This window comes from Hemitrygon akajei, chromosome 18 (assembly GCF_048418815.1).
Source record: "Hemitrygon akajei chromosome 18, sHemAka1.3, whole genome shotgun sequence".
NCBI classification, from domain to species: Eukaryota; Metazoa; Chordata; class Chondrichthyes; order Myliobatiformes; family Dasyatidae; genus Hemitrygon; species Hemitrygon akajei.
This window is the reverse complement of record NC_133141.1, coordinates 3746017-3767132: the sequence shown is the minus strand read 5'-3', so window position 1 is coordinate 3767132 and position 21116 is coordinate 3746017. Positions and strand designations below refer to the sequence as shown.

General features: G+C 41.8%; 1 protein-coding gene across 1 annotated transcript in view; it reads left to right on the top strand.

The window, feature by feature from the left end:
• The window catches only part of LOC140741032 (sodium channel protein type 4 subunit alpha-like), a 217281-nt gene that overhangs the window by 78771 nt on the left and 117394 nt on the right, over positions 1-21116 (top strand). Inside the window, exon 5 of the mRNA XM_073070669.1 lies at positions 15155-15283. Within this exon, the coding sequence (XP_072926770.1) occupies positions 15155-15283 (129 nt within the window). The remainder of the gene's footprint in view (positions 1-15154; positions 15284-21116) is intronic.

Here is a 21116-nt window from a genome sequence, read left to right as displayed (position 1 = left end):
CATAAGAAATAGGAGCAGGAGTAGGCCATCCAGCCCATCGAACTTGCCCCGCCATTCAATAAGATCATGGCTGATCTGTCTGTAAACTCAGCTCCATCTACCTGCCTTTTCCCCATAACCCTTAATTCTCTTACTATGTAAAAATCTATCTAACTGTATCTTAAATATATTTAGTGAAGAAGCCTCAACTGCTTCCCTGGGCAGAGAATTCCACAGATTCACTACTCTCTGGGAAAAACAGTTTCTCCTCATCTCTGTCCTAAATCTTCTCCCCTGAATCTTGAGGCAATGTCCCTTAGTTCTAGTCTCACCTACCAATGGAAACAACTTTCCTACTTCTATCTATCCCTTTCAAAATTTTGTATGTTTCTATAAGATCCCCTCTCATTCTTCTGAATTCCAGAGAGTATAGTCCCAGGCGACTCAATTTCTCCTCATAGGTTAACCCCTTCATCTCTGGAATCAACCTGGTGAACCTCCTCTGCACTGCCTCCAAAGCCAGTATATCCTTCCTCAAGTATGGAGACCAGAACTGCACACAGTACTCCAGGTGTGGCCTCACCAGTACCCTGTATAATTGCAGCATGACCTCCCTGCACTTGAATTCAATCCCTCTAGTAATGAAGGCCAACATTCCATTTGCCTTCTTACCTTTCTTGCCCATTTTCCTAATCTGTCTAAGTTCTTCTGCAGCCTTCCTGTTTCCTCAACATTGTTTGCTCCTCCTTCAATCTTCATATCATATGCAAACTTGGCAACAAAGCCATCTATTCCATCATCTAAGTCATTGATATACAAAATAAAAAGGAGTGGTCCCTACACTGACCCCTGTGGAACACCACTAGTCACCGGCAACCAACCAGACAAGGATCCTTTCATTCCCTCTTAATTCCTCCTGCCAATCAGCCAATGCTCTAAGCATGCTAGTAACTTTCCAGTTATACCATGGGCTCTTACCTTGTTAAGCAGCCTCATGTGTGGCACCTTGTCAAAGGCCTTCTGGAAGTCCACTGCATCCAAGGACGGGTACTCAGGATGTGTGCGACACAACTGGCAGGGGTGTTTGCAGACATTTTTAATCTCTCCCTCTCCCAGTGTAGAGTGCCCTCCTGCTTCAAAACATCCACCATTGTCCCTGTACCTTAAAAAAAAAAAAAAAAAAAAAAAAAAAAAAAAAAAAACAAGGTAACATGTCTGAACGACTGGCATCCTGTCACACTCACCTCAATAATAAACAAATGCTTTGAGAGGCTGGTCAACGTCTGCATCTGCAGCTTGCTACCACCCAAACTGGACCCCCTACAATTCACCTACCGACACAACTGATCGACAGATGACGCAATAGACACAGCTCTACACACCATCCTTACACATCTGGAGAAGAAGGATGCTTATGTGAGAATGCTGTTCTTGGACCACAGTTCAGCATTCAACACCATAATTCCATCCAGGCTCGACAAGAAGCTCAGAGACCTCAGCCTTCACCCTGCCTTGTGCAGCTGAATCCTGGACTTCACTGTCAGATCACCGGCAGGTAGTAAGAGTGGACTTACTTGCCTCTTTCCCTCTGACCCTCAACACATGAGCCCCCTCCTTTTACTCGCTGTACACCCATGACTGTGTCGCCACCCACAGCTCCAATCTGCTAATTACATTTGCTGATGACATTACATTGATTGGCCTTATCTCAAATAATAATGAGGTGGCCTACAAAGAAGAGGTCATCACCCTGACACAGTGGTGTCAAGAAAACAACCTCTCCCTCAATGTCGCAAAAACAAAGGAGCTGGTTGTGGACTACAGGAGGAATGGAGGCAGGCTAACCCCTATTAATATCAATGGATCTGGGGTTGAGAGGGTGAACAGCTTTAAGTTGCTCAGTATACACATCACTGAGGATCTTACATGGTCTGTACACACCAGCTGTGTGGTGAAAAAAGCACAACAGCGCTCTTTCACCTCAGACGGTTGAAGAAGTTCAGCATGAGCCCCAAATCCTAAGGACTTTCTGCAGGGGCACAATTGAGAGCATCCTGACTGGCTGCATCACTGCCTGGTAGAGGAACTGTACTTCCCTTAATCGCAGGACTCTGCAGAGAGTGGTGCGGACAGCCCAACGCATCTGTGAATGTAAACTTCCCACTATTCAGGACGTCTACAGTGACAGGTGTGTAGAAAAAGCCTGAAGGATCATTGGAGATCTGAGTCACCCCAACCACAAACTGCTCCAGCTGCTACCATCCGGGAAATGGTACCGAAACATTAAAGCCAGGACCAACAGGCTCCAGGACAGCTTCTTCCACCAGGCCATCAGACTGATTCATTCATGCTGACACAATTGTATTTCTATGTTATATTGACTGTCTTCTTGTATATCTTAATGTACATACTATTTATTACAAATTACTATAATTTGCACATTGCACATTCAGATGGAGATATAACATAAAGATTTTTACTCCTCATGCATGTGAAAGACATAAGAAATAAGGTCAATTCAAATCTATCCTACTGGTAATCTCTTTTAAAAAATTCCAACAGCTTCGTCAAGCAAGATTTTCACTTAAGGAAACCATGCTGACTTTGTCCTATCTTGTCCTGTGTCACCAAGTACTCCATAGCTTCATCCTTAGCAATTGACTCCAACATCTTCATAACCACTGAGAATTTCCTTTCTGCTGCTTTCCTCCTTTCTTAAACAGTGGAGTGACATTTGTAATTCCCAGAGTCCAACGATTTTTTGAAAGATCATTACTAATGCCTCCACAATCTCTACCGCTACCTCTTTCAGAACTCTAGGGTGCAGTTCATCTGGTCCGGGTGACTTATGTACCCTTAGAACTTTCAGTTATTTGAGCACCTTCTCTCTTGTAATAGTAACTGCACTCACTTTCTCTTCCCTCACACCCTTGAACATCTGGAACACCACGTGTGTCTTCCACAGTGAAGACTGATGCAAAATACTCATTTATTTCATCTGCCATCTCCTTGTCCTCCATTATTATTTCTCTGGACTCATTTTCTAGTGGTCCTAAATCCATTCTCATCTCCCTTTTATTCTTAACATACTTGAAAAAGCTTTTACTATCCACTTTGATATTGTTTGCTAGCTTGCTTTCATATTTCACCCTTTCCCTTCTGATGATTATTTTAGTTGCTCTCTATAGGTTTTTAAAAACTTCCCAATCCTTTATATTCCCACTAATTTTTGCTTCGTCATATGCCCTCTCTTTTGCTTTTACATTAGCTTTGACTTCCCTTGACATCGCTGCCAGCACCTCCTTCCAACTCCTCTCAAAAACCACAGTAATTTCCTTTACTCCACTGAAATGCTGGTACGTCGGACTACTTTCTCCCTCTCAAATTTCAAGTTGAACTCGTTCATATTGTGATCACTGCCTCCAAAGGGTTCTTTTACCTTAAGCTCCCTAATCACCTCCAATTCATTACATGACACCCAATCCAGTACAGCTGATCCCCTGGTAGGCTCAGTGACAAACTGCTCTGAAAAGCCATCTCATACGCATTTAACAAAGTCACTCTTTGAAATCCATTACCAACCTGATTTTCCCAATTTACCCTCGTGTTGAAATCTCCCTTGACTATCATAATATTGCTGTCTTGACACGCCTTTTCTATTTCCTGTTGTGATCTGTGGTCCACATTCCAGCTACAGTTGGGAGGTTTGTATATAACTGCCATCATGGTCCTTTTACCCTTGCAGTTTCTTAACTCAACCCACAAGGATTCAACATCGTCCGATCACGTCTTTCTATTGATTTGATGCCATTCTTTACCAGCAGAGCCATCCCCCCCCCCGCCTACCTTCCTATCCCTCCAATACAACGTGTAACCTTAGACATTCAACTCCCAACTACTACCATCTTTCAGCCACGATTCAGTGATGGCCACAACATCATACCTGAAAATCTGTAATAGTGCAACAAGATCATCCCCCTTATTTCTTATACTCTGTGCTTTGAGATACAACACTTTGAGTACTGTATTTGCTACCCTTTCTGATTCTGCATCTCTAATGCACTGATACTCACACTGGGCTGCAATTAATTTCTATCACCTGTCTGCCCTTCCTGTCAGTCTGACTGCACACTATCTTTGCTTTTTTATCATCTGTCCTATCCTGTGTCCCTTCACTCCAGTTCCCACCTCCCTGCCAAATTAGTTTAAGCCCTCCCCAACAGCTCTAACAAACCTGCCTGTGAGAATATTGGTTCCCCTCAGGTTCAGGTGCAACCCGTCACTTTTGTACAGGTCATACCTCCCTTCGAAGAGATCCCATTGATCCAAGAACAATGATCCAAAATTACATGAGGTGACCTTTATCTCTCCAGTACAGACACAATAGGTTAGTACAACACTATTACAGCTTGAGGTGTTCTGGATTTCAGAGTTCAAATCTGGCATGTTCTCCTCGTGAAATGTGCCATTTTCTCTAGGAGTTTCATTTCCTCCCACAATCCAAAGACATACCAGATAGATTAATTGGTCATTGTAACTTGTCCCGTGATTAGGCTAGGGTTAATTGGGGGTTGTGGGGCTGTTGGGGCAGTGAGGCTTGTAGGGCCAGAAGGGCTTATTCCACACTGTATTGATAAATATATGAATTTCCATGATTCTCATGTGAGCTATCCCGGGATATTGATGGAAGAATCTGTGTTGTTTCTGGGAATAGGATGGTGTCAGGCTGCTGCTTGATTCATGTATGTGGGATAGCTCTCCCAGATTGGCATGGATCCCTAGATTGTGCAAGCTTGACTGGCGGACTGAGCCTTTGTCGTTGTAGAATATGCAAACCAAGGTCAATGTTGGGTCATCTTTCCAATTTTACTCCTGTGTTACATATTCATAATCTTACACAATTGAATGGTTTGCTCGGTCTTTCAGAGAAAATAAAACACATTGTTGTTGGTCTGTACCAATGTAGGCTGGAGAAGAATGGGAGATTTCCTTCTCTAAAAGACATTAGTGAACTTTTGGTTTTAAGGTCACCTCTGCTGAAGCTAAGCTTGTAATTTCAGATTTTATATGGCCCAACTTCTGTAATAAGCTTTTCCAATATATTATCCCAGCTTCCACTACCTTAGTATTACAGACAATGCACACAAAATGCTGGAGGATCTCAACAGGACAGGCAGCATCTATGGAAAAGAGTAGAGTCGATGTTTCGGGCTGAGACCCTTCAGCAGGACTTGAGAAAAAAAAGATGAAGAGTAGATTTAAAAGTTGGGGGGGGGGGGGAAGAGGAAGAAACACAAGGTGATAGGTGAAACCTGGAGGGAGAGCGGTGAAGTAAAAAGCTGGGAAGTTGATTGGTGAAAGAGATACAGGGCTGGAGAAGGGGAATGTAATAGGAGAGGACAGAAGGCCATGGAAGAAAGAAATGAGGGAAGGAGCACCAGAGGGAGGTGATGAGCAGGCAAGGAGATAAGGAGAGAGAGGGAAGGGGTGGCGTTACCAGAAGTTTGATTAATCGAACTTCATGCCATCAAGTTAGAGGCTACCCAGACAGAATATAAGGTATTGTTCCTCCAACCTGAATGTGGCCTCATCATGGCAGTAGAGGAGGCCATGGACAGACATCTTGGAATGGGAATGGGAAGTAGAATTAAAATGGATGGCCACTGGGAGATCCTGCTTTTTCTGGTGGATGGAGCATAGGTGCTCGGTGAAACCGTTTCCCAGTCTCACCAATATACAGGAGGCCATGCCGGGAGCACCAGACACAGTATATGACCAGAACAGACTCACAGGTGAAGTATTGCCTCACCTGGAAGGACTGTTTGGGGCCCTGAATAGTAGTGAGGCAGGAGGTATAGGGGCAGGTGTAGCACTTGTTCTGCTTGTTGTATCCCAGTCACTGTTGTACTCCACTAATCACAATTACCAACATAAAAACAACCTGTTTACTCCCACACCTTGTTTTCTGTCCTGTTCTCAATCCATATCAAAAATGAAAGGAGTATTGAATGAAGACAAAGTCACAATGCTATTTTGAAGTGCTTTTAGAAGTGGGAAGAAAAATTGCCAGGTAGTGAGTTTCAGAGGGTTCAAGGGAAGAGCCAATGGAGTCGGTCACTGTTCTATTAAGAAATAAAAAATCTACAATTGTTGAAAACATGAATTAAAAACAGAAAATGCTAGAAGGTCAGGTCAGGCAGTATCTTTAAAGAGAAAAACAGAATAAATATTTCACATCTGAGACTCTTTATTGATTGTTGGTGGAATAGGGAGAAGGCTGGAGTCAGAAGAATGAAGTCATCAGGTCTAATGTACAGTTGGAGGAAAAGCAACTATAGTTATGGCGAAAAATATAAATGTGTTCTAAAGTGTTGAAATCAGTGGCTTGAGGAACCAATCAAGTTCAGTAAGAATAGTCAAGCTAGATATAGTTCAGGAAAAAATATATGTCGTGAAGCTTCAGCACAAATGACGATGAGCAAAGGAACCTGAAATTTCCACAGGGATGACACTGTACATTTCCATACCTTTCCTTTCAGTTAGTCCTGACGAAGGGTCTCGGCCCGAAACGTCGACAGTGCTTCTCCTTATAGATGCTGCCTGGCCTGCTGTGCTCCACCAGGATTTTGTGTGTGTTGTTGTTTGAATTTCCAGCATCTGCAGATTTCCTCGTAGTTGAATATCTATATTGGATGGATTTCAATAACATTGCGATGAACTCTAGGGGAAGTTGGTGGTGATGCAGAGATCAAAGTGATCTGGCAATGAAAATAGATGCCTGGAAAAAGTCAATTCCATTATTGTTAAATGTCTCTGGTGCTTAAAAATGTTTTAAAACAATTTAAACATCTTAAAAGTTGTAAAGATAGCAAATTTAGCTCAAAATATTGAATCTGCTGTAAATTAAAACATAAGTATGAAATGAAATAAAGAACAATAACAAAAAAGTCGTAACCTGAGCTTGTTTTACAAATGAAGATCAATCAGTCCATTCAAATGAATGGGATAATTCCTTGAACAAACAAGAGAAAATCTGCAGATACTGGAAATCCAAAGCAACACACACAAAATGCTGGAGGAACTCAGCAGGCCAGGCAGCATCTATGGAAAAGAGTAAGCCGTTGACGTTTTGGGCCGAGGCCCTTCATAAGGACTAGAAAGAAGGAGGAGAAGCCAGACTAAGAAGGTGGGGGGAGTGGGAGGAAGTGCAAGGTGGCAGGTGAAAAAGTTAATCCATCATTGCTGGTGTTCGTTGAACATCAGCTGCAGTTACTTCCAGCCCACAGCTAAGTGCAGCCTGGAGTTGTTGCTGTACTCAATGGTGTACAGGACAGAGTAGGAGAGAGGTCATGTTTGCTGCCATATAACATGCAGCACACCTCCTACTTCTACATCAGAAAGCAGGGACTAATCTAAATTTTGTTATTTTTACAACTTCTGAAGAATTTGGCTGACTCTCACTAAGTCTAATCATCAGACCCTCAAACATGTCAAAAATAAATGTCTAAAATCTAACAACATTGTTTTTCTTTGCTTATCATCTGTGCTACATAAATAGCAGCACATTGATATGTGTAGCGTACTGAGAATAAGCTCGTCTGCATCATTGCCAACATGTGGTCATTACATTCCTATGTCCCTCTGAGGCTTCACTTCATACATTATTAAAGTCCATTCAAATCAAGTAATTGATGCATCACTTATGCCTGCAATAAAATTTGTTAAATTTTCCTGCAATCTAAGCTCACAAATTGGTCCTCTGTAGTGAGGCTTATGAAGAGTCGAGGTTATAATTATTCTGATTCTGAAAAGAAGGACACCATTTGTCGATGACTGTTTTACTCACTGACCCTCCATTCAAACTTCTCTTTTTTTATTCAGTTTTCTTTTGGGGGGGGAAGGGTCTCTGTGTTTCACTGCCACTACCACCCATGCCTAATTTCCCCTGAGAAAATCGTGGTGAGGTGCCTTCTTGGACGTCTACAATTCTTTTGCTGAATGTGTTTCTACATTACCGCTGGAAAAGTAATTCCAGAATTTAGTTTCAGCAGTGATGAAGGATTAGTGAAAATGTTACAAATCAAGATGATGTGTAAATTGAAGGGGAACCTACAAGTGATGGTACTCCCCTGTGTCCTTGAGGCCATCGATTTGAGAGGTGCTACCATAGTAGATTAGGTGAGTAATTGAAGTGCATTTTGTGGACTGTTCACATTGTCGTACTTCTGCTGCTGGTGGTTAGAATGAGGGCTTAGATTGGTTGATGTGAATCAAACAGTCTAATTTGTTCCAGATTATATTGACCTACTTAGGAGCTATTGGAGTCGTTCTCATCCAGGCAAGAGTAAAATATTTTATCTCACTTGTGCCTTAAAATGATGGAAAGACTACGTGATGCTCCGAGTTGAGTAACTCACCACAAGCAACCTCTGCCCAAAAGTTATCTTGGTATTACTGCACACAGGGATGGATTGTTTCATTGACTAAGGAATTGTGAATGGGATTGACAAACAATCTCACTCTTGGCTTAAAGATCAAAGAAATGATCCAGAAAGCTTTGCATTAAGGGGAGAAAGGTTTTATGATACAGGTGCACATTGACTTTGCAAAGATTGGGAAAAATAGCCTAGTAATTTCTAATGGCATTTACTCCATTAATTTCTCTCATTCGATAGATTAGTTCTTTCAGTTTTTGTTAAGTATACTGTATGTAGTTGTTGCTAAGATTTTTTTTGGAGCATGAATTCAGTCATCTAGTTTCTTTTCTTTGCGTCAGTTCTCTACTCAGAAATAACCCAAGGAATAAATATTTGCTTAATTGAATACTCACCCATGGACCAATGCTGCTGCGACACAAGCCCAGGTCTGATCAACCCTGGCTAGGTTGCCTGGGTAAGAGTGCCTGATATTGAAAGATGCGAAACACCCAATAACTCCAGGTTACATCACTGATGATGTGTCCCTGCGTATTGTAGGATGGAAATAAGCAACAGGGAGTGCAATAAGAATTCTGATACGCTACTCCCCCATCCTTTGGCTGAGTTGATCATAACAATGCATGCAGTGGTACAGCTATCAGCACTGCTGCCTCACAGCTACACTGACTGCAATCCAGTTATGACTTCCAGTGTATGGAATTTGCATGTCTCCCAGTCACTCCAGATGATCTGGCTTTCTCCCACATCCCAAAAACACATGGGTGGTTTAGGTTAATTATCCACATATAAAATATACTTTGGTGCTAGAAAGTTTGTGAACCCTGTGGAATTTTCTTTATTTCTGCATAAATATGACCTAAAATATGATCAGATCTTCATGTAAGTCTTAAACCTGGATAAAGAGAACCCAATTAAATAAATAACACAAAAAATTATACTTCATTTGAAGAGAAACTAGGGTAGGACTTACAGAGTGAACGGTAGGGCACTGAGGAGTGTGGTAGAACAGAAGGCTCTGGGAATACAGGTCCATAATTAATTGAAAGTGGCGTGACAGGTCGATAAGATTGTAAAGAGAGCTTTTGGCACATTAACCATAAATCAAAGCATTCATATGGGAGTTGGGATGTTATGTTGAAGTTGTATAAGGCATTGGTGAGGCCAAATGTGGAGTACTGTGTGCAGGTTTTCTCACCTACCTACAGGAATGATGTCAATAAGATTGCAAAAATATAGAGAAAATTTACAAGGATTTTGATGGGGCTTAGGACCTGAGTTACAGGGACAGGCTGAATAAGGTTAGGACTTTATTCCCTAGAGTGTAGGAGAATGAGATGAGATTTGATAGCGGTACACAAAATCATGAGGGGTCTGGATAAAATAAATGCAAGCAGCCTTTTTTCACTGAGGTTGGGTGAGACTAGAACTAGAGGTCATTGGTTCATGTGAAAGGTGGAATGTGTATAGTTGCAAGAAAAAGTTTGTGAACCCTTTGCAATTACTTGGTTTTCTGCTTTAATTACTCATAAATGTGGTCTGGTTTTCAACTAAGTCACAATAATAGACAAACACAATCTGCCTATACTAAGAACAAACAATTGTCTTTTCATGTCTCTATTGAACACATTGTTTAATCATTCACAGTCCAGGCTGGAATAAAGTATGTGAACACTTGTATTTAATAACTGATAGAACCTCCTTTAGCAGCAATAACATCCACCAAATGTTTCCTCTAGCTGCTGATCAGACTTGCACAACAATGAAAAGGAATTTTAGGCCATTCCTCCATACAAAACAGTTTCAGTTCATCAATATTTCTGGGATACCATGCATGAACAACCTTCTTCAGGTCATGCCACAAGCATCTCAATTGGCTTAAGATCTGGATTCTGACTTGACCATTCCAAAACATGAACTTTCTTTTTTTTAAATCATTCTGTTGTTGATTTACTCTTGTGTTACAGATTATTGTCTTGTTGCATCATTCAATTTCTATTAAGCTTCAGGTGACAGACCACTACCTTGACACTCTCCTGTAAAATGTCTTGATCCAATTTTGAATTCATTGTTCCCTCAACGATTGCAAGCTGTCCAGACCCTGAGGCAGCAAAGCAGCCCCAAACCATGATGATCCTTTCACCATGCTTCACTTCTGGGATGAGGTTTTGGTGTTGATGTGCAGTGCCCTTTTCCCTCCAAACATAGCAATGTGCATTTCTGCCAAAAAGTTCAACTTTTGTCTCATCTGTCCACAGAACATTGTCCCAGAAGCATTGTAAAACATCCAAGTGGGATTTTGCAAACTTGAGACATGCAGCAATGTTTTCTTTGGAGAGCAATGATTTTCTCTGTGATGTCCTTCCATGGACACCATTCTTGTTCAGTGTTTTTCTTATAGTGGATGCAGGAACAGAGACTTTAGCAAGTTCTAGAGATCTGAACCCATTTAGGTCATATTTATGCAGAAAAAGAGGCAATTCTAAAGAGTTCACAAACCTTCTAGCACCACTGTAAGGGAACTACAGCACAATAAAGAGCCTTCGGCCCACAGAGTTGTGCTGAATATGTCCCTACCTTAGAAATTACTGGGTTTACCTATAGCCCTATATTTTACTAAGCTCCATGTACCTATCTAAAAGTCTCTTAAAAGACCCTATCGTATCTGCCTCTACCATTGTTGCTGGCAGCCCATTCCACACACTCACCACTCTCTGAGTAAAAAACTTCCCCCGACATCTCCTCTGTACCTATTCCCCAGCACCTTAAACCCATGTCCACTTGTGGCAACCATTTCAGCCCTGGGGAAAAGCCTCTGTCTATCCACACAATCAATACCTCTCATCATTTTATACACATCTATCAGGTCACATCTCATCCACTGTCGCTCCAAGGAGAAAAGGCCAAGTTCACTCAACCTATTCTCATAAGGCATGCTCTCCAATCCAGGCAACATCCTTGTAAATCTCCTCTGCACCCTTTCTATGGCTTCCACATCCTTCCTGTAGTGAGGCGACCAGAATTGTGCACAATACTCCAAGTGGGGTCTGACCAGGGCCCTATATAGCTGCAATATTACCTCTCGGCTCCTAACCTCAATTCCATGATTGATGAAGGCCAATACACCGTACACCTTCTTAACCACAGAGTCAACCTGCACAGCTGCTTTAAGCGTCCTATGGACTCGGACCCCAAGATCCCTCTGATCCTCCACACTGCCAAGAGTCTTACCATAGTGGACTACTTGACAGATAGACCTCAGTATGTGCGGTTGGGAGACTGTAGGTCTGACACGGTGGTCAACAGCACAGGGGCGCTGCAGGGAACTGTACTCTCTCCGGTCCTGTTCACCCTGTACACATCAGACTTCCAATATAACTCAGAGTCCTGCCATGTGCAGAAGTTCGCTGATGACACGGCCATAGTGGGGTGTGTCAGGAATGGACAGGAGGAGGAGTATAGGAAACTGATACAGGACTTTGTGATATGGTGCAACTCAAACTACCTGCGTCTCAATATCACCAAGACCAAGGAGATGGTAGTGGACTTTAGGAGATCTAGGCCTCATATGGAGCCAGTGATCATTAATGGAGAATGTGTGGAGCAGGTTAAGACCTACAAGTATCTGGGAGTACAGTTAGACGAGAAGCTAGACTGGACTGCCAACACAGATGCCTTGTGCAGGAAGGCACAGAGTCGAATGTACTTCCTAAGAAGGTTGGCGTCATTCAATGTCTGTAGTGAGATGCTGAAGATGTTCTATAGGTCAGTTGTGGAGAGCGCCCTCTTCTTTGTGGTGGCGTGTTGGGGAGGAAGCATTAAGAAGAGGGACGCCTCACGTCTTAATAAGCTGGTAAGTAAGGCGGGCTCTGTCGTGGGCAAAGTACTGGAGAGTTTAACATCGGTAGCTGAGCGAAGGGCGCTGAGTAGGCTACGGTCAATTATGGATAACTCTGAACATCCTCTACATAGCACCATCCTGAGACAGAGAAGCAGTTTAAGCGACAGGTTACTATCGATGCAATGCTCCTCAGACAGGATGAAGAGGTCAATACTCCCCAATGCCATTAGGCTTTACAATTCTACCGCCAGGACTTAAGAACTTTTTAAAGCTATTATTAATGCTTTTTGAGATGGTGATTTAGATGCATATCACATTTTTTTACTGAGTTAAGTATTGTATGTAATTAGTTTTGCTACAACAAGTGTATGGGACATTGGAAAAAAGTTGAATTTCCCCATGGGGATGAATAAAGTATCTATCTATCTATCTATCTATTAATACTATATTCTGCCATCATATTTGACCTACCAAAATAAACCACTTCACACTTATCTGGGTTGAACTCCATCTGCCACTTCTCAGCCCAGTTTTGCACCTATCAATGTCCCACTGTAACCTCTGACAGCCCTCCACTCTATCCACAACACTTCCAACCTTTGTGTCATCAGCAAACTTACTAACCCATCCTTCCACTTCCTCATCCAGGTCATTTATAAAAATCACAATGAGTAAGGGTCCCAGAACAGATCCCTGAGGCACTCCACTGGTGACCGATCTCCATGCAGAATATGACCCATCTACAACCACTTTTTGCCTTCTGTGGGCAAGCCAGTCCTGGATCCACAAAGAAATGTCCCCTTGGATCCCATGCCTTCTTACTTTCTCAATAAGCCTTGCATGGGGTATCTTATCAAATGTCTTGCTGAAATCCATATACACTACATCTACTGTTCTACCTTCATCAATGTGTTTAGTCACATTCTCAAAAAATTCAATCAGGCTCATAAGGCATGATCTGCCTTTGACAAAGCCATGCTGATTATACCTAATCATATTATGCCTCTTCAAATGTTCATAAATCCTGCCTCTCAGGATCTTTTTCATCAGCTTACCAACCACTGAAGTAAGACTCACTGGTCTATAATTTCGTGGGCTATCTCCACTCCCTTTCTTGAATAAAGGAACAACATCTGCAACCCTCCAATCCTTGGGAACCTCTCCCGTCCCCATTGATGATGCAAAGATCATCGCCAGAGGCTCAGCAATCTCATCCCTTGCCTCCCACAGTAGCTTGGGGTACATCTCATCCGGTCCTGGTGACTTATCCAACTTGATGCTTTCCAAAAGCTCCAGCACATCCTCTTTCTTAATATCTACATGCTCAAGCTTCTCAGTCTGCTGCAAGTCAGCACTACAATCATCAAGATCCTTTTCCATAGTGAATACTGAAGTAAAGTATTCATTAAGTACCTCTGCTCTTTTCTCCAGTTCCATACACACTTTCCCACTGTTACACTTGATAGGTCCTATTCTTTCACATCCTATCCTCTTGCTCTTCATATACTTGTAGAATGCCTTGGGGTTTTCCTTAATCCTGCCCGCCAAGGCCTTCTCATGACCCCTTCTGGCTCTCCTAATTTCGTTCTTAAGCTCCTTCCTGTTAACCTTATAATCTTCTAGATCTCTAACATTACCTAGCTCTCTGAAACTTTTGTAAGCTTTTCTTTTCTTCTTGACTAGATTTATTACAGCCTTTGTACATCACGGTTCCTGTACCCTACCATAACTTCCCTGTCTCTTTGGAACGTACCTATTCAGAACTCCACGCAAATATCCCCTGAATATTTGCCACATTTCTTCCGTACTTTTCCCTGAGAACATCTGTTTCCAATTTAAGCCTCCAATTTCCTGCCTGATAGCCTCATAATTCCCCTTACTCCTATTAAATGCTTTTCTAACTTGTTTGTTCCTATCTCTCTCCAATGCTATTGTAAAGGCGATAGAATTATGATCACTATCTCCAAAATGCTCTCCACTGAGAGTTCTGACACCTGACCAAGTTCATTTCCCAATACCAGATCAAGTACAGCCTCTCCTCTTATAGGCTTATCTACATATTGTGTCAAGAAACCTTCCTGAACACACCTAACAAACTCCACCCCATCTAAACACCATGCTCTAGGGAAATGCCAATTGATATTTGGGAAATTAAAATCTCCCATCATGACAACTCTGTTATTATTACACCTTTCCAGGATCTGTTTCCCTATCTGCTCCTTGATATCCTTGTTACTATTGGCCGGCCTATAAAAAACACCCAGTAAAGTTATTGACCTCTTCCTGTTCCTAACCTCCACCCACAGAGGCTCCGTAGAGAATCCCTCCATGACGTCCACCTTTTCTGCAGCTGTGACGCTATCTCTGATCAACAGTGCCACGCCCCCACCTCTTTTGCCTTCCTCCCTGTCCTTTCTGAAACATCTAAAACCCGGCACTTGAAGTAATCAATCCTGTCCCTGAACCATCCAAGTCTCTATAATGGCCTCCACATCATATCTCCAAGTACTGATCCACACTCTAAGCTCATCTGCTTTGTTCACAACATTCCTTGCGTTAAAATAGACACATCTCAAACCTTTGGTCTGAGCGCTTGAGGGGAACTCCTTTACTCAGAGGGCAGTGCGTGTGTGAAATGAGCTGCCAGAGGAACTGGTGTACACAGGTTCGATTGCAACATTTCAAAGTAGTTGGCATAAGTACATGGATAAGATGGGTATGGGGGGCTGTTGTCCAGGTGACGGGCAATGGAACTAGGCAGAATAATAGTTTGGCATGAACCAGATGGGCTGAAGGGCCTCTTTCTATGCTGTAGTGTTCTATGACTCTAAGACTCTTTTAACTCAATGAAGTAGCAAAGTGGATATTTCTACTTAACTGTCTCAATTATTTTTGGCAGATATACCTTCACTGGGATCTACACTTTTGAATCAATGATAAAGATATTTGCCCGAGGATTTGTAATTGAATCCTTCACATTTCTCCGAGATCCCTGGAACTGGCTGGATTTTAGTGTCATCACAATGGCGTAAGTACTACAATTACCACAAAATTCCTAAAGGTAAAAGTTGCAAAGATTCATTCACATTGTGAAACATGCTAGACAAAATATTTTGTGCACTATCTGCCAGATCACTGTCATGGCTAGTGGAGCTCCTTATTGCCAGCATATCTATTGGAACTGGCACTAGCATGAAACAATTACTTCTATTTGTGTTTTCCTATTGTTCAACCTAAAAAATTTATAGAGGTTAAGGCAAGGAAAGGATACATCCCTTTGGAGATATACCTATATAAGTGAATTTGGGAATGTTTCTCCATCCTTATCTTAACTCCATAAACTTTTATACATCAGTGTACTTGAGGTCAGATGGACAGCTGTGTTACAATGGGAATATATGAACTCATCCACTTTGAAGTCCTCAAATTGTCATATATCGTTTGGCATTTGAAGGAGGTGCCACTGAACCTCCTTGATAGCACTTACCTTAAGATTTAGTGAACCGTTTTCTGGTGCAAACCTCCAGCATGAAGCAAGGGTCATGGAATTTTTGCTCCTTCTCAACAGCTTGTTGTGTTTTGCAGTTTTGCTTCTTCTCTCTCATTTCTTCTTCATTGGTACATTGCAAGGACTTTTCTCTCTCCTGCTTTTTTAACCATCACCTCTGTCCACTTCACCAAAATAAAATATATCATAACTGTTCCTCACCATTGTCTTGTTTATTATTTATTGTAATGCCTGCACTGTTTTGTGCACTTTATGCAGTCCTGAGTAGGTCTGTAGCCTAGTGTAGTTTTGGTGTTGTTTTTACGTAGTTCAGTGTAGTTTTTGTATTTTTGTATTTTTTCATGTACCATTTCAAACGTTGTCTCATTTCTACTGTGTACTGTACCAGCAGTTATGGTCGAAATGACAATAAAAAGTGACGTGACTTGACCACCTCCACTCTCAAATCCTGCAAAAAAGTGACATGCAACTATTAAACAATAATCAGCAAATTATCTGTAAAGTCAGTTCTATCCATATACTCATAAACAATTATCACCCAGCTAAACTACTGAACTCCTGCTCTACCTTGCGTACATATTCTCCATAACTGCCATCTGACCTGCTAGTTACTGGGTTTGAAATGCTGATTTAATGTCCCTTGTGTATACAACCATGATGGGTATGTGCCTCTCTTTAAGAACAATGGAGATTCAATGGAACATTTTCTTTTTATATCATCAGTGGTATATATGTGTGAGCCCCTTTAATGTACATCTACAATTGTGGGCAGAATGCCAGTGCTTCTCTGATGCCCATTGCTAGCAGGCAAGTTTCCTGACTACGTTCTTACCATATTAAAACAACTTATAGTGGATTCATTTGCAAAGCAACAACTGTTTTATGGAAACCACAACAAAATGTCCAGGCCAGCAAAATTTATTAAAAATGCTATGGTCATGTCACAAAATACTGGAGCCAAGCAATGAATATTTTTAATATTCAAGTTAATGGAAACCTTCCAGCATTTGTGGCTATATTAACTTTCTACTTCTGCCTCCGGGAATTGAGTAATAATGAAAGTTCTAAGAGCATGATAGACTTCCTCTCCTGAACTGGGCATTTGCCCCATATATCAGGAATCCAGATGTCATCCACCACTGCCCAAACCAGCACATGGAATTTAACAAATATTAAAATGTAAAACAGAATATTACAGAAATCTGGGAACAAAGTGGGTGTTGCACAGTATTTCCGTGGACCTTCTGATTATGAGTCTGCTTCCTTTTCAGGTAAACATAAGGGTCTCAATGTTATTGAAGCAGAGCAAAAAAGTTCCCTTGATGTCCTGGCTATTATTTATCATACAGCGAATTGTGCACTTGTCCCTGATCACAGTGTATGGGAGTTGACTGTGTGTATACAATGACACAGCAAGCAACTGCACTCAATGATATTCAATAGTTGTGAAATGTTTTGGGATTATCTGAGGTCAAGAAAGGTTGTGTAAGACTACAAGTTTCATCCTTGTCTTATGTATGTTGCTTGACATAAAATTCAACCCCAAAATCCAAATAAACAACATCCACTGATTCTCCTTTGACTATCCTGCCTGTTGTTTTCCTACAAAGAATTCCAACAGATTTGCCAGGCAAATTTCCCCTTAAGGAAACCATGCTGACTTTACCCTATTTATCTTGTGCCTCTATGTACCCGAAAACCTCATCTTTGCGAATGGACTCTAACATCTTGCCAATCACTGCAGTCAGGCAAAGCAGCCTATAATCCTGCCTTTTGCATCCATCCCTTCTTAAAGAGTGGAGTGACATTTGCAATTTTCCAGTCTTCCGGAACTATCCGAGAATCTAGTGATTCTTGAAAGATCATGACTAGTGCCTCCACAATTTCTTCAGCCATCTCTTTCAGAGCCCTGTGGTGTAGACCATCTGGTCCAGGTGACTTATCAAACTTCAGACATTTCAGCTTCCCAAGAACCTTCTCTCTAGTAATGGTAACTTAACTCACTTCTGCCCCCCAACACTCTCAAACTTCTGATGTACTGCTATTGTCTTCCACAGTGAAAACTGATACAAAGTACTTACTCAGTTCATCCACCATTTCCTTGTACCCCATTACTACCTCTCCCACGTCATTTTCCAATTGTCCGATACCTACTTTCTTGCCTATCTTTTGCTCTTTATATATCTGAAAACCTTCTTCATATCCTCTTTTATACTATTGGCTAGCTTACTTTCATATTTCATCTTTTCTCTCTTTATGGCTTTTTAGTTGTTTTCTGTCGGTTTTTAAAGTCTTTTCAATCCTCCACCTTCTCATTAATTTTGGCTATATAGTATGCCCTCTCTTGCTTTTATGTTGTCATTGATTTTCCTTGTCCACCAAGGTTGTCTCATTTTCCCTTTATAATACATCTTATTCTTTGGGATGTATCTATCCTGCATCTTCTGAATTACTTCCAGAAACTCCACCCTTTATTGTTCTGCTGTCATCCCTGCTAGTACCCCTTCCAATCAACTTTGGCCAGCTCCTCTCTCACACCTCTGTAATTCCCTTTACCTCACTGTAATACTGATACATCTGAATTTATCTTCACCCTCTCAAATTGCAGGGTGAATTTTATCATATTATGATCACTGTTTCCTAAGGGTTCCTTCACCATAAGCTACTTAATCAAATCTAGTTCATTACACAAACACCAAATCCAGAATTGCCTTTCCCTTAGTGGGCTTGACCACAAGCTCCTCTAAAAAGTCATCTTGTATACATTTGACTAATTCATTCTCTTGGGATCAGGCACCAAACTGATTTTCCCAATCTGCCTGCATATTGAATTCCCCCAAGACTATTATAACATTGCCCTTTTGACATGCATTTTCGATCTCCTATTGTAATTTGTATACCATATCCTGGCTACTGCTTGGAGGCCTGTATATAATTCCCGTGCAGTTTCTTAACTCTACCTACAAGGATTCTACATCTTTTAATTCTATGTCACTTCTTTTGAAGGACTTTATTTTAATTTTTCCCAACAAAGCCACCCTACACCTCTACCCACCTGCCTGCCCTTTCGAAATGATGTTACCTTGGATCTTAAGCTCATAACTTCTTTCAACCATAACTCTGTGACGCCTACAACATCGTACCTGCCAGTTTCTAACTGTGCTACAGGATTTTCTACCTTATTTCATCTACTGCATGCATTTAAATATAACACTTTTAGTCCTGGACTCATCACCCTTCATTTAGATTTTGTCTCCAAGTTCAATTCTTCTCCCTTTCTAAGCATTTTTAAGACCATAAGATATAGGAGCAGAATTGGGCCATTTGGCCCATCGAGTCTGCTCCACCATTTCATCATGGCTGATCCAATTTTTCTCTCAGCCCCAATCTACTGCCTTCTCTCCATATCCCTTCATGCACTGATCAATCAAAAATCATTCAACCTCTGCCTTAAATATACATAAAGACTTGGCCTCCACAGCTGCCTGTGGCAGTGAATTCCATACATTCACCACTCTCTGGCTAAAGAAATTCCTCCTCATTTCTGTTCTAAAAGGATTCCTCTCTATTCTGAGGCTGTGTCCCACCATAGGGAACATCCTCTCCACATCCATTCTATCAAGGCCTTTCACTATTTGATAGGTTTCAATGAAGTCACCCCTCATTGTCTTAGACCATAAGGCCATAAGGCGTAGGGGCAGAATTAGGCCATTCGACCTATCGGGTCTGATCTGCCATTCCATCATGGCTGATGTATTATCCCTCTCAACCCCATTCAAAGGTTCAATAGGTACATTTAATGTCAGAGAAATGTATACAATATACATCCTGAAATGCTTTTTCTTCACAACCATCCACAAAAACAGAGAAGTGCCCCCAAAGAATGGACAGCAGTTAAATGTTAGAACTCCAAAGTACCCCCCCAGCTCCCCCCCCTTGTACATAAGTGGCAGCAAGCAACAATCCACCCCCCCCACTGGCAAAAAAAGCATCAGTACCCTCCACCGAGCACTCAAGTGTGAGCAAAGCAAAAGCAAAGACACAGACTTGCAGTTACCCCAAAGAATTTGTTTTCACCTGGTATACGACAAACCACAGTCTCACTCGCTCTCTTTCTAATAAGGGAGAAAGAGGTGTCTCTGGTCTCTGGGCACACAGCCTTAGATCTTCCATTTCCCACGACACACCATTCTTCTGCTCGGACACCGACCTCCAATCCTGTCGTCTTCAGAGCCACAAAATCTTGGTCCTCCAAAGGCGAGCAGAGCTCTTAGGCCAATTGTGAAACCTTGAGAACGGGTCCCATTCCCACAAAGAACTGTAGCCAGTGTGTAACTCCAGGTCAGGGTCTTCAAAAGAACCCTGGAAGGGAAAAATAAAGATATTAAAGATGGGAATAGAGCTGTTTCTGAAGATGCAAGCAAAGGAGTCGCCAGTAGGTGCCATTGCCTTCTCCCCATAACCTTTCATACCCTGATTATTCAAGCACCTATCAACTGCTACCTTAAATACACCCAATGAGTGGCCCCCATGGCTGCCTATGGCATTGACTTTCACAGATTCACCACCTTCTGTGGGTGATTAGGGTCATGTGAAGCCATGGGAGCAGGTGGTGGATGGTCGTATGAGCAGCTAGTGCTTACCAAAAGTCCTGCTTATGCGACCACTGATACCAGGCAGACAGTTTCTCAAAAGTATTGATAATGGCTGGGGTCAGCTATCTTGTAAAGGCACTGCCCAGTACAAAGAAATTCCAAACAACTTCTGCAGAAAAAATTGCCAAGAACAATCATAGTCAAGACCATGATCACCTATGCCATACATCATGGCACATGATGATGATGATGAATATGAACAGATTGCTTTGGGGTTATTGGCAGATTGCATTTGAGCAGAAGTTAGATAAGCACGTATGAAAGGAAAGAATATAATATATACTATTAAATCCTGGGTGCATTTGGATTGAAGGAAGATCTCACGTGTCATGAAGTTAGGTCAAAGGGCTTGTTCTGAGCTCAAGTTCCATGTTAGGCCACACATAAATCTTATGTTTAAAAGTTGATTTTAATTTCTTACCATTAGGAAAGAAGATTTTTTTGTGTCTTCTCCTCTCTTGTTTTGTTCTGGAAGTAGTGATTTTAGTGATCTGACTGTGATATACAGCATCTTTGAGCATAGAAACATAGAAAGTAGGTGCAGGAGTAGGCCATTCGGCCCTTTGAGCCTGCACCGCCATTCAGTATGATCATGGCTGATCATCCAACTCAGAACCCTGTACCTGCTTTCCCTCCATACCCCCGATCCCTTTAGCCACAAGGGCCATATCTAACGTCCTCTTAAATATAGCCAATGA